Below are 15,222 nucleotides of genomic sequence, written 5' to 3'. Positions count from 1 at the left end.
GGGAAAAGTGAAAAAAAAGAAAACCGCGATTCGCAGATTTTACACTGCAATGAACATTTTGTTTCACTGTTCACCATTGTTTGCCAAGTGTGGAATAGGGGCGAGAGGTTTGGAAACTTGGGGGCGTGGCTAAGAGAGGTGCCACTTTAAGCGTGCCGCATGCCCCCACCTGAATCTCGAATTTTGCAATTATTTTTATTGCTCGCCATTTTGCTCGTCTGATGTTTTCCACGTTTTTTTTTTTCACCCCCCAGCTGCAACCTGACGGGGGTTGGGGAATGTGTTTGGGGGCAGAATAGAGGTCGTAGGCCATTTCGAGGGCCCTTCATAAATTTCCACAGTGCGGAAGAAGGAAAAAAAATTATTCTTTATATGAGGGAAATAAATAAAAAAATGCTTGTTAAGCTGCGGCGCTGTATGTTTGCGCATAAAAAGCATACAAATTATGCAGGCACTGTAAGAGATTAAAAACTAAATAAAAATAAGTGTGAAAAATTGCTTCCTAAATATATAACGAGAAACCCTTTTCAATCTTAAATAGTATCATTGATCAAACTTTTCAATCGCACCTTTATCAACACCTCAGATTTTCAGAGCAAAAGAGATTTGCAGCCATCTTGACATTTGTCGGCCAGTATGAGGCGCCACTTTCCCACGATTTTCCATTTCGAAGAGCTCATTCCTGCCCCCTAATTGATGTCGCCAGGTGTCGTCGAACCACATAAACAGGGCTCAACGGCAAAAAAAAAAGAAATCCAGAACAGCCAGTTCACTGGCCGCATTGTGCGCCAGAGGGCCAATAATTAGGAGTGTCTTTAAGATGGGTCTAAAAAATGATAAGAGGGCTGGAAAGCAGATAGCGACATGACCAACTCAAATAGGCAGCGGGGAAACTTGGCCTAGACTGTGTTGACTTGCTGGCCAATGTAATTAGGGAGCATTAGGATTAGACCGACTGTTCCCAAGCAGCGGATAACAAAGCACTGCACAGAGAGAAGATAATTAGGTCTAATTTGTACTATTAAATATACTTCTTTAAAGGTATTAAATAAAAATTCTACTTAGCTCGTGGGAATATCAGAAATTAAATGCCAAGTAGTTGTTAGAAAAATATTGAATAATCCTGAGAAACATACTTCTGATTTTCAGTGCAAACGCAATAAGCCAACTAAAACTTGGCCAACGGCAAGTTGGAGAGAAGGAGCAGAAAATGTGGTAAACTTTTTGCTGTTTTGGCGTAAACAAAAATAAATCAATTTCTTGGTGCGCACAATTGTTAAGATAGTAGATAGGACAGAGTCCATAACGACAGGACCGAACAACAGGATAAGTCCGCAGAGTCATGTCAATGGCCGGCGGCTTTCGAGAAATGGAAATTTCGAAAGACGCCAGGCATTTTTCCTTAGATTCTTTTGCAAATATTCCAAATTCAACGGAAAGTGGAATAATATTTGCACGACTTGCGTATGTAAAGCCACTTATACCTGGGACCATGCTGATTGCATTTGGAAGTATTTTCAGGTGCCTGTGGCAAATTTAAATATTCAAGTGACCTTTAAGAAGAAGTTTTTATAAACAAAAACAATTTAAACATTTCTTCTTGGCACAACTCATATACAGAGTTCCGTGGATTTCCGTGGCATCGCCGATAATTATTTCTTGAAACATGCTAGAATTCAATTTCTAAAACTCCAATCAAATTACCAATATACACGTCTCGAACAGAAACCTAATTTGAATGCCAGCGAAGCGGGTGAAATGTAGTTAACTTTCAGTCGATTTAGTTTGGTTTCGAGCTCCCTTCAATAACCCTTGTTCTAAGCTCCAAGTCCCCCATACCGTCACCATTAGTTCTTATTCCCCGGGTTCTTGTCGCTATTTCTGCTGTTCCTGCTGTTGCATCGCATTCTCATTGACAAGTTTAATTGATGGGCGTCAGCGTCAGCTTTTGGCTTCAGCTCGACGGAGTTTGGGGAAAAGGCCATGGCCAAGACACCATCCCGCATACCCCACTTTGCCCATCACACTCTGACCCCCGTTGTACAGTACACCCTCGATTACCGGAATGGCGACGCGACAAAACCGCAGAATCTAATTTGGCACAAACCACCAAAGCAATTAAAGTTGCAGCTCTGCAAACGGTGTCCGATGCGAATGTTCCCCAACTGTCTATCTGTCTCTGTCTTTCCCTCGGCGCGTTTGTGTGTGTGTGTGTGTGTGTGTGTGTGCGAAGGTATCGGTGTGGGTGAGTCCCTGTGTCGGTGAGGTGTCACTGCTATATGAATCGCGATAGCAATCCAGAAAATATCACACTTTTGACCATTATGCGGCTTAAAAATGAAAACTCAACAGAATCAGTAACTAAAGATTGTTTTATGAATAAATACTTTTAGAATTGTTCTTTGAAACTTGTTCTGATTTTTGTATCTTTAACCACGCACCACACTCACCGTTTTCAAAATGGTTTTTCACAGTTGAAATTAACTAGAGGCAAATAAAAATTAGACCCATTTGTATCTACAAAACGTGCAAAATGTGTTGTCACTGCAACCAGAATTCATTTGGGGTACCTGTCTCTGGCATTTTTGGGGTAATATGTGGTTGTGGTGGCTGCTGGATTGGGTGGCACGGCTATAATTTAAAATAATTTTCATTTTGTCGCAGCACGCACATTTTTTTGGTCAAAAAATAATTTTTCGAGACCCCCAAAAGTGGTTTGTGCAAAATTGAGGTTGCATTGCTCATTTTTCGAGATACATACAAATTATGTTTGGAAGTCAATTTTGAAGTGAACCAGCATTCCTGCTGCAGTGTACATTTTTGGCCTATGTTGTAGATACTTATTATTCAATAAATGGTTATTTATTCAGAAATATTCATTTTGTTCTTTTAGTACTGAATATGCGTTGTTCAAATTTTCTATTCATTCTGAATATACCGCCTGTTCTGGTTAACAACCAACGTTGCTAACCGCTTTTGACCAATTCCGTGCAATTCCACGCTGTCATCTTTGAGGCAACAGCCGCTGCTGCCCTGTAGGCCGAGGCCCCAATCGTATCGCAAAAATAGATACACCGCAAAAAGTGTATACAATTAAGATTCTTGATTGCAAAGCAAAAACGATATACGATATAAAATATCTTATTCACTTCAAAAATCGTTGATTAGATAGGAAATAAATAAAGCGTGTTATTGGCAAGCATGAAGTTGAAATGTTGTAGCAATCTAAAATGCCACCTATTTTTTTCGGTGTACCCTCATCACAGCAGCCGAATCGCTATTGCTGGCGCTTTCTCATAGTCGCATTGCTTTTTATTGACCATAACTGACTTTGTCGTAGCATCTGGGTTAAGACTGGGCAAACGAGGAGCGTTTTAGGTGCCCCTGTAGCGTGCTGCATGCTCCGGCCAGCTGATGGTTGTTGTTGCCATTGAATCTATTTGTGCTTGAATCAGACGTTGTTCATACGCCCTGTTGCGGCGACATTTTGCGCACTGCCAGAAAGCGCAGTTAGTGCAACATAGTTGTGTTCACTGCACCTGCGAATGGGTGACAGTGGCGCACAAAAGGGGGTGATTCTGTTTACACATTCTCATCAAACTAAAGGCAACACAGCTTCTACAAGAGAAAGAGTTTTGAAAACCAAGAACATATAGAACTGATCTATTCTTATTCGAATATACAACTTATCTTGGGCTCTGAAAATATTTATGCTGGCTATGGCACCGCCCCTGGTTCTTTTGAATTTGTGGGCTGCTTCGCCAGAAGCTTTACGTTGCCCTTTGGCATTAAACTTGTGCGTCAGTGGCACAAGTTGCCGTCAAGTTTAGCTTTGATGATTCTCTTACCTGCAACTCCTGTCTTTGTCGACTTTTTCCGGATCCTTCAGTTTGTATCTTTTGTTGGCGCCGTATGCGAGTGTATCTGTGTGTCCCCGGCGTCTGGCAATTTGTCAAACAATGTGTCAAAATGCATTCCCAGGGCCTCCGCCCTGGAAGATGTCGTGTAAAATTAATTAAAATCCAAGCCAGTACCAAAACCCCAGATCCAAGTTGCAACATTGCGAGAAGCGAACTTTGCGCGGCACATTTTCCATTCCCCAACATGCATTAGGTCCAATTAAATTGGGAAATCTTTCAGGAGCTAATTAAAAAGGCTGTTCCATAGCTGTGATTCTCACTTCGCAACTGAGTCGGCTAATGAGTTACGAAATGCATAAATCTAATCCGATTGCGAGAACGTGACCCCTACAAAGAATGTCCAGTTGTCATTCGGTCCATTCGTCCATTTGTCCGTTTGTCCATCCGAAAGTCGGCTTCTTATCAGATCAATAAACGGCTTATCAGCTATGTGAAACGTACAAAGGAATTGTATGGAACACGACAAAACCCTAGATACCAATAGATTTCAAAATTTTATATTTATATATTTTTCTTAAATAAATAAATATATATGTGTTCAATTATTTCCTTGAAATTCAGTGAGTTAATTAGTTGTGTTAAAAATAAATAGTGCTAAATGTATAGTTTGAAGTTTGTGTGTTATAGGTTCAACATTTTTTTCTGGTGCACCTACTCGTGCATCATCAATCAATTCAATTCACACACAAGCTCATGACCCAAAAAAACCAACAAGAATGTGCGAAAAGTCACAAAAATTAGCGTTCCAACAAAAAAACTACTATTTAAGTGCGCTAACCACCTATATACCTATAGTTATTCGTATAACATTTTTTGCATCGCTTTGGATACATTTTTTAAGCTCTAAAGATACAGTGAAATATCATTTAAAATGTGACATCATCGTTAGAGAAGTGGAAACTCTTACTCGTTAAATCCCCCCCTTAATCATTAATCTAAGTTGAAACATTTTATTGTCGCATTAATAGAATTGTGGTTTTATGTACGCAAGGTACGTTTATTCGCACTGCCCAAAGGTTAAAAAGAGAAAAGCGAACCAAAAATGGGAGAGGTGGGCTCGATAAGCATGGCTACACTGCAAGATATTTATATATACATTATTATTTTTAATAGGCTTATACAGCTGTAGATGAAATAATGACAATTATATCTGTTATAAAAGCTTTGTCCATTTTTTTTTTTAATTGTTAAATATTTACACAGCCGGTTTTTCTCCGTGTAGTCGATGCTCAATTTCCCCACAGTAGCCTGCCCGGACAGTCTCATAAAATCACAATTGCAATTGCTCGGGGACCAGTCGCATTTGTGTTTGTGCAGCTCCACTGTTTTATATTCGTTGATTGTGCCAGACAATGACTCATGGCAGGCTGATATCGTAACCCCAAAATAAAATCCCCAATTCCCTGCAATGCTAATGAGACGATGGATTTGATTGGTCTACTTTAAAGACAATCATCTACATCGGTATTTCCCAAAAACTGATATAACCAGTGAATAATTGAGGGAGTGACTGAACCTCCCAAATATGTAAATACAATATCACTATGTGATGTAATGCAAATTATTCATTGACTTTGGGTGCGGCTTTTATATATATTTCTTTGCATAAAGAAACATTTTAATATTATGGTTCAGATTTAATGAATATTTTCATTAATAGTTATTACCCAAAGATATTTTAGGCATCCAGCTCGTTAAAAAAAGTTTTGCGTTATAATTTGTAATACCTTTTTATTTAAATATTGTTCTATATCTAAATCCTCTATATCCTCACTTAAGGCAGGGTATTAACAAGTCTGGTAAGCTGACATTCATAGCCCAGTAATAAACGAAACCATAACACATTCGCTCAGCTGTTATCAGGCCGAGTTCTCTATTTCTCTCCCCAAAAACACGAAAACTCAATGGGTTCTCCGAGTTTTCTCTCTCGGTGAGACAGGTTCTCGTATTTCGCGGCCTCTTCAGTCAGTGTGCCATCGATTTTTCCCGCTGGAGCCTCGTATTGCAACCGAGTGTATTTGTTGTCCTAGGACCGTGAGTCAGCTGGTCTGCACTCGGTTTTCCCTTCGGCTGCCGATTTGTTGTGACACTTCATCTGACAGCTGCAGTTGCATTTTCAGCTTTTCCTGCGCTTTGCAATTAAATAGTGAATAACGCGGTATAATGCGCCAAAGAAAAGCCATAAACGCGCAACGGAAACGGATATTGTTGGATTGTAGAACTAATCAACCGTATTTCGAGTGAAACCCCAGTGAAAACAACCGGAAATAGAAAACCTCACGAACCTGACGCATTAGCAGAAACAGAGGGGCCACCACCCCTCGCAACACAATCAAAATAAAAATAGGAAAAAAAACGAGTGAAAGAGAGAAATTTAAGTTTGCCGCGCCCGTGAAAAAAAAAAAGGAAACCAGATTTGTCCAACAAATTGCACCGGAAGAAAGAGAGGGAGAATCGCAGCTGTAGCTCTCCCTTTTCAACTGGTGGGTGTGAGTTTTAGATGCGTAAGCTAGTGCCTTACCTTCATATACATGTATATATATATATATATATATATGGACTTTTGTGCGCCTTACTTTCGTTTTCATTTCCCACAAATTGCACAAAATTGCGCTTTTGACACAATTAAGAAAATGTGTTTCGCGTGCTTTTCCTTTGTAGAAGTCTCGTTTCACTTCCCCCACCGCTTATCCCCTCATTACACTTTACGCTTTTATTTTACTCATAATTGAATTCTGATTTATGTGAAGGACAACAAGCATTGAAAAGCTGTGAAAAAGAAAAAACCATTCTAAACATCCGAGCAAACTAATTTTTTTCTGTGTTAGAAATCTTAGAATTTTGGATTGCAAATCGGAATTAAATTTGATGATAAATATATTTTAAATATATTGTTGAATAAATGTATTACATTTTAATAAACAAGTACAGCCCAGCTAATTAGGGCAGATATTTTAAAAATTCTATAATTCACACTTATACCTAACAAAAAAGGGTATTTAAATTCATGTCCTGCCGGTAGACATTATCCCTAAAGGAAGAGAGAACAACAAGTCAGAAACAAGGAGCTGAAAATGAGTCACGTGGGCGGACAACAGCCAGCAATTTATTGCAGCCAATTAATTTTGGCTAACAATTTTTAACACCTCTCCCTTTTTCCCCTTGGAGTATTTCAATTAGTCGACCATTTTTCGAGGCCTAATAAAACCAAGGTGGCTTCTCTTCGCCCATCCGATAAAAAATTTTCTAATTTGCTTTTATTGTGATTTATGAGAGATCCGTGAGCCTCAAGATTTTACTACCTCCGTTTTTCTCCTTATATTATGTTTCTCACTTTACGCGTTTCATAAAAGACGAATATTTTAATAAAAGTGCGAAATATTATGTCATTGAACTTGAATCGTATGATAGCCACAACGATCAAGGCGACTTTATCGGGTGTTAACCGTGGACAAACGTGCAAATTTACCTATATATTCAATGAGAGATAAGAAAGCCTATACATTGATAACTAATGGGGCGTGAGGCAAACAGTTGAAATTATATGGAGCTTATATTGTTGAAATTTTTTTTCTTTTTTACAAAACATAAAGGTCAAATAATTCATTATATACAAGTTACATTGTCATATTACATTTGTAATTTTTGAAAACCTTGAAATCTAAAAACTTTTGCAACATACAAATGAAATTCAGCCAAATCGATCGCCTGAAAGGTGACCAACAAAGGTTTTACCCCGACCTTTTGTAAAAGAAGCCCAAATCCGTCTTTAATGATCATTATCGGTGCGAAATTTCTCCAACTGTTGTCCAAACTTGCCAAAAAGTAAAAGTTCAATTTTCAGTTGAGCAGGAAAATGAGGAGCAGAACAACGATTTCTCATTCAGATGCACCTGCAATTTCGATGGCCTCGGGTGCCATTCGACTATTGAGACACAGCAACAGAAATCGGCCGCAAAAGCATCTCAGCGCCACTTTTCCCCATTCCCGGGAAATAAACTTGGCTTTAGAAATCAAACAAATAAAATAGGAACTTTTTGTCAACCGTCACAGACCAGACCCCTTTAGCTATACCTGTGCAACTAATTCATTTCATATTTCTGCAACATTTTCGCAATAAAAAGTTTTTTACCTCTCGAAAGTAGACAAAAAGGTACGAATTTTAGCTGTTTTACTAGGCGAATATTAAATACTTTAAAACAATTAATTTATATAATTTTTTAAAATTAAATTTTATATCCTCCTTTTCTTTATTCGGCTAATTATTTCCAAGAGATTTTAAATGTAACCTATATTTGCTTTTAATTTATTTCATAAACTTATTTTAAATCACGCTTTTTCGCTTCTCTTAAATTTGCACTTTTCAATCCTTCAAAAGTTCATGGAGTGTATTTCTGATCAAAATAAATGGAAAAAAATTGTTGGAAGCCCAGAGCAAACAATGCGACTGATTGAAAAGTTTTTTAATTGATTTTTAAACTCCCTTCGCAGCACGACCACATCAACATGGGGAATTCGCAAAATCGGGCTGCGAACGTCGATGAGAAGTCACCGCCAGGTGGCGCCAGTCTAGTGCGAATGGGAATCACAGGGGGCGGTGGCGCTGGCGAAGTGGGCGTGGCCCTCTCGGAAAGGCGTGGCAGTCGAGTTCGCGTGCTCAGCCGTTTGATGGGTCAGAAGCGCATTCGCGAGGCATTCCTACACTCTCCGAAATTGGGATCGAGTTCCGAGGTCAATTTGCAGGGCGCTGGCAACGGAAGTAGCGATTGGATCGCGGCGGAAACGGAAGTGGAGCATGGACAACTGGATTGCAGCGCCGAGCCAGCAGATTTTCGTAAGTTAATTCACAAATATCCCCTAGCAATGTACAGAGAAAAATATCACTTAAATTTGGCGAGAAACAAAATTCTTCAGCGTCCATTGACTAATATATAAAATTTCTCCTTAAATAACTTTATGCCTATGACTAGGCATAAAAACAAATTAACAAACGTAATTTTTTCTCTGTGCAACCAGTTTTCTTTGTCGTTATTTATATAGTTGACTACCCCTGTGTATAACCCAACTTTATTTGTTGTTGTAATTCTGGATGTCATTGTCGGTGTGCATCAAGTTTGTTAGTTTTTTTTTTCTATTTGTGAAAAAACTGTTATTCCCCCTTATTTCCTCCTAGCATTTTTCAATAAGCCAACTTTATTTTTCACCATTGTTGCTACGGATGTTCTCTTCTTTTATATTCAACTTTTTGTTGGGGGACTTTTGTTTTAAAATGAAACTCCACAGCTTCAGGGTACAGTCTGTCTGGGATCCATAGGTCAGGTCAATTGCCAACTGACGGCAAAGGAAAACTGGCCCATGGCGAATTTGACACCTTTTGAGTACAAAATCGGACCACAACATTTGTTACAAATGGCAAACGTAAATAACTGACTATTAAAAATATTTAATTTTCTATTTTGATCCCAATTAAATTTGGGTTTTAAACAACATTTCGTGCATTTATCAGTGGGTATTAAATTATTAAAACAGACTGTATATCAAACTGTTTTCAACTCGACTTTATTGCACTTGAAGCGGAGTTTAAATAAGAATTTTTCGAAAACTTTTACAACAACAAAATAGCGAACAAAAAATAAACTTTTCATAGAAGTTTTTTATGAAATTTTCTACACCCTTCTGCACTTCCTACATTTTTCTCCCCCGTCTCCCTTCCAACACTTGACTCTTCCGAATTTTCCAGCTTTCCTCAGATGTTTTTGTTGTTGCTGTGGCACCTTTGTATGTTGCACAACTCCGCCTTTCCCCCCGTTTTCCACGCCCTTGTATACGTTTATCATCCCTCATCGAAGCCGAAAACTCTCAAGTTTTTGGACTGCTTGTAACTTATTGGCATTTCGCCTTGGCAAAATAATATTTTTACTTAGAGCGCTCTTGTTTTCCCGCTCCTTTCTTTTTTTTTTTTTTTGCAAAGTGAAATCAAAAATTTATAGATTTTAGTTATTCATGTGAAATCTTTAAGATGCCCCCTTTAAAAATATTAGGCCAAGCAACACACACTCACAAAAACATAAACAGAAGCTCAGAAGCACGTTTGCCATCATAACTCAGCAACTGGGAAAGCTGGAAAAGCGAGAAAATAAACCGAAAAAAAAGCATCGGGAAACACAAAACAGAACCCAAAAACAGGACGAAGAAACAGAGACCCACTTCAAAAACTCACTGCTGTCTATTAACAGCCATAAGAAAAACGCGTCGAGTTCAAAAGCTGCAGGCGTCTCGTACCAAAAAATGAAAAAAAGGAGGAAAAACAAGCGCCAAATAAAATCACTCAAAGCTGGGAAAATATTTCGATGGGAGGAAAAGGGTTAGGAAAAGCTGAACTCCTAATGCTCTTGTTAGCGAAGAAAATAGTTTCGAATGGCAGGACGCCAATAATTTGATATCAATTATATTAAATGATATATTGGCTTATCAAATTATATATTAATGGAATTATCGTTAAGCTGAACCGAGCAAGAGATAGTTACCTCATCTTAGATATGCACAGGATATAATCCTTAAGTAGACTTACAACTTACGTCGTACCTTGAACACCATTTGTTTTCCAAATGCATTCAAATTTGAGGCAAACTAACTTGCCAACCATTTTTGATGGTCTATTTTGTTTGGCTTCGGTTTTTTGAGCGCATTTACAAAAATGCGAAAATCGCGTTCAAGGCTGTGACGCATATCAAAAAGCAATTCAGAGTGGAAAAGAGATGCTCCATCAAAACCACCTCCTTTAGCCCACCCGAATGCAAGAAGCTTTTTGGCATTGCAGCGGAGCAAAGCCTAAAATCAAATCAACGAAAAATCCTAAACGTGCTGCGCCGCGGGTGAAGTGCGGTGGGCAGGGGAAGTTCGGGGATCAGGATCCGTGGAGGAGCTCTCTATATCAAAAATTCCCTTTCAGCGAGGAGCGACGATACAGCTATAGCTCTGGAGATTCTCCCTTTCATTCACTCGCACCCATGAACCCATCTGTTTTGGGGCCTTTTTCAATGCATAAATTCATAATTCATGGGGCCAAGAAAGAGCGCCTGAAGGTGGTGCAGATTGGGGCAGGAAACCCCTCGAAAATCGCATAAGGCTCAAGGAATAAAGTACTGCCAAAGCTTCCCTTTCGACCACAATGTGTACCCTGTAAGGCAACATACCTACCACTATGATTCCAAGTGGTTCTAAGAACAAAACGAATCATTTGTAATGGTTTCTCAAGAGACCCACGAATTGTTTTACCAACAAAAACTAGCTAAACTAATGTAATATTGCCAAAATCGAAAAGTAAATTGTATGAAAATAATTTGCTTTTGACATAAATACGATTTTTGCCCGTTTAAAGAAATCAAATCCACAAACTCTACAAACGAAATCAAATACCCCAGAGCAGATGTGAAAAACCATGAAAATTTTGGAAATTTGGGCGGGTTAGCTGAATTTTAGCTTAGGACTCCTTTTTTTGGTGTGGTGGGGGAGGGGGAAAGTGCAGCCTTTGGCGGAGTTTTGGCAACGTGCTCAATTAAACTGCCACACCCACCAACACAAACACAACAATAATACCAACACACACACACCCACACACATGTATGGCCGTTCGCATTATGGTGGAAAAGTTTGGTATGGCATGGCACGTGGCTGGCCGCTAATATTTATGGCAATTAGTTTTATTAGTTTCGCTTGTACATTTCCATGTAAAGTTGTAAACTAACTCATCCACCATGCCTTCCTGCCTGTCTATGTGTGTAGTTTTAACAACTGCTTAATGTTGTTTACAATTTGTTTATAATGTTGCAATAATTGAGCATTTTAAGTACCCAGCATTCAAAGCGAAAAATCGTTTGCATACTTTTGGGAGCGCATAATGACATTTTATTGAGCTGCATGTCAAATGTAGGGCCAATTAATTTCGTAAAATTAGTCAATATGCCATTGGATTAATAAGTTCTAATTCCTCTACCTTTAATAAAGCGTCTGACTAGAACTAAAATGTAGCCTTACCCTAGTAGCATTTATCAAATTTGTCAGGCTGTGTGAACATTTGTGTAAAACCATTCAAAATTCTTCGAAATTTCTATATCACCATTAGAGCCATGAATGTGATTTAGAATGTTTTTAGAACTCATTAACTCTAGGCTTTAAACATAGAGTTAGGAAATGATATTATTCATTTGAAGAGAGTTTAGCAGCCACATATGTATGTCAACGAAACATACTTAAACATATTCAACAATGCAGACCAAAAGTATGCAAACTGACATTGTTTTTTGTAAAGCGCCTGCGAAACCACCGAGGCTAAGAAGGCAGCTCCAAACTCCAGTCGAAAGTGAGGATCATTGCAGTTTGAGTTTGGGCCAACTTTGTCAGCTACAGCTACAGTACGATAATAAGCGCCATGAGGAGGAATCCCAGAGGATTTTAATGCGAGAGAAGGAAAGGGTTCAGAACACGCCCCCACTAACCAAGCAGCCGCGAAAGAGACGAATAGCCCCACAACCTCCACCGAAACCCCCACCAAAACCGAGAAAAATTCGTACTGAGAAAACCACCAACGATGACCACTGTGCGTTCATTGAGCAGCTCTTTTTCGAAACAACTGAGGCAAAACCATCGGCTACAGTGGTTGCGGGTAAGCTCAGTGCCGGAAAAAAACACACGATTTTTGCCCTCGACGTCGCTGCTTTGCTAATTAATACCCTCAATATTTTAAGTACTGGGTATGTTGGGTTTATTGCAGGGTACGAAAAAGCGAAACCCTATTCTGAATAGGCAAATAATAAAATGAATTCTTCATTGACGTAAATTCAATTTAGATAAAATAAATAATATTACTATATTTTCGCAATCTAGTCCGCAGCTGTTCCGATCTCTAAACGCAACGAATAATTATAGTAGGAAAAGTATTTAAAATACATACCTTAAAAAGTTCATTTCCAATTAAGTTGATTTCTAAGTTAATTCTTAGTTGTATCATTATCGAAGGTATTCAAGCTGTCGATCATATCTCGTGTGATCTTTTTCACGTTTCTGCTCTGCTTTCGTTTCATGTAACTCGAGCTTAAGACCGTCAACAAAAAGCATACATAAATGCATATACATATGAATATATTTCTCTGTCGGTTCTCTCTCTCTCTCTCTCTATATATGGTCGCTCTCTTTCTCCGCTTGGTGTGCGGCTTTTGACTTTCCAGTGGGTTTTAATTCCAAACCAGTTGGTTGTTAGTAACGCTTTGAACTCGCTTCCGCGCAGATCGGTCCATGTTGAAATCGAAAAACGCTCTGGAAAATAGAAAAGTTGAATGTAAAACAAATAGAACAGAAGGGCAATTGCGAGTGCAGTGTGAAAAAGTGTGAAAAGTGTCTGTTTTTGAGGAAAAGTTCCTTGCCAATGACCGGATTAGCAATCTACAGGTGTTTACATGATGTTCTTCTCTGCTCTTTTATTATCTGGGCAAAGGGGAGTACCTTTTTCTTTGTTATCCGGGGTTCATCTTGGCAGTTCGGCTTTTGTTTTGTTTTCAATTTGCCTCAATTGCTCATGGACAACAAATTAAACAATTTACTTTTGAAAGGGAGACGGCAACTGACGCCAACGCTTTTTATTTTACTTTTTTATTTGTGATACCCCCATCTCTCCGCGAGCAAAACCAGTTTTTGGGTTCTGCTGTGTACAATTTTCTTTGTTTACCTTTTGGGGTATTTTCTCGAACCTTTCTCATTTTCATTTTCATTTGCCCCGCAGCAGACACACACCTTTTCCCCCTATTTTTTTTTTTTTTTTTTTTTTTTTTGTATTTGACCATTTCCCATATAGATTTTCATAATTTTGCGGCTTTCCAGTTGTTTCTCTCTTCTCGTTCCAAGCGCTCTCTTTCGGCTTCCAGTGGCGCCTTGTTTTTATTTACTTTTGTTTAATTATTATTTCTTACACATGTCGCCTTTTTGTGAATGAGCCATCGCCGTCGCGGATTAATGGCACATAAATCATTTGGAGCCGCAGTTGGCGGACTGTTTTATTTAATTCCAAATATTTATGCAGCGAGCTCATCGCAAGTTGCCGGCGAAATCGAAAGACATTTTAATAACCAATTAAAGAAGTAAATAATCATAAATAATTTTTATTTATTTTAAGTTTTTAACTTAATTCCATTGATTTTTCTGCAGACCATATCTATTTCCCCACAACTATCTGTTTCTCTATCTCGATTGTCTATTTCTCTACTTTGCCATAACACTTTTAATTGCTAACCGAACGTAAAGACGACGTGGTCAGTTTGGATTGCACCGATTCGCTAGAATACCACAACTGCAGCAGCGACGAGTGCTGTTATGCCTCGAATGATACCCTAACCGAGCGTCAAAATCGGGAGTTGCAGCAGCGTCAAAGGCAACATCATCATCATCACCATCATATTCACAATGCCCACGAAAGCCATCACCATTATCCCTACGATCGGAGATCCTTGTGCACGAGTTGTTCAAGCAATGATTCCCTATTCACAGATCCCGTGGACGAACTGATCATATCGAAGCACTATCTAAATACAGCAGCGAAGGAACATAATAATCCGAAAGCCAAACGCGATCGTCCACTGAGCGAAATCAGTGTGACGTCGGTGGACACCCTATCACCGAATACCGCAAAAGCCGTGCTCGAGCTGCAGAAACGCTGCCGAGCTGATAAGTTGGCCTGCCTGAGCCTAACTCGCGTCACCTACCTCAGCATAGCCAATGATCTGCAGGAAGTCGAGGAGCCGGATCGGGCCAGCATATTGCACGATACGGATCTTTTGGTAGCACCCAATAGCCCGGCGGAAAGTTCGCCGGACGAGGAACTCATGGCCTTGCAGCTAGGCAAGAAGTTGGCCCAGGTTTTGGGCAGTGGAGCGGGCTCACCTTTGACCCCCGGCACAATGGAGCCTTGTGCAGCGGGTTCGGGCTCACCGCTGGCAAATGGAGAGCTCTTCAACGTCTCCAAGGCCAAAAAGGTAGAGCTACAGAACCTTTCGTCTCGATTCACAGCCGCCGTCACCCAAACACCGCCAGGTGTCACGTCATCCACTCCCAATGAATCAGGTAAGGATTGGTCAAGTCAACCTATGCTCAAGAGGAACTATTAATCTATTAAAATAGCATGCTACTGCTATAGCAATAGCATTTTTGATTAGTAAAAAAAAAAAACCGAAAATGAAATTATTCAAATTTAATATTTCTATTGAAACAAAACAGTGACGATGAGTAAACAACAAGTTAAACTAATTGCTTT

The 15,222-nt window shown here is 39.3% G+C and overlaps 1 protein-coding gene across 8 annotated transcripts in view; it reads left to right on the top strand.

The window, feature by feature from the left end:
* The window catches only part of capu (cappuccino), a 30,215-nt gene that overhangs the window by 845 nt on the left and 14,148 nt on the right, over nucleotides 1-15,222 (top strand). The window contains exons 1-3 of one of the 8 annotated variants that reach the window (NM_164566.3): nucleotides 5,908-6,403; nucleotides 8,412-8,754; nucleotides 12,232-12,585. In NM_164566.3, the coding sequence (NP_722951.1) occupies nucleotides 8,427-8,754; nucleotides 12,232-12,585 (682 nt within the window). In that variant the 5' untranslated portion in view covers nucleotides 5,908-6,403; nucleotides 8,412-8,426. Of the gene's footprint in view, nucleotides 1-5,907; nucleotides 6,404-8,411; nucleotides 8,755-11,984; nucleotides 12,586-13,191; nucleotides 13,368-14,216; nucleotides 15,033-15,222 lie in introns of those variants that run through there. The other 7 variants (NM_001144311.2, NM_001144312.2, NM_001144315.2 and 4 more) reach the window with 7 other exon arrangements.

Source organism: Drosophila melanogaster, chromosome 2L (assembly GCF_000001215.4).
Source record: "Drosophila melanogaster chromosome 2L".
Lineage (NCBI taxonomy): Eukaryota > Metazoa > Arthropoda > Insecta > Diptera > Drosophilidae > Drosophila > Drosophila melanogaster.
This window is presented reverse-complemented; position numbering and strand designations above follow the sequence as displayed.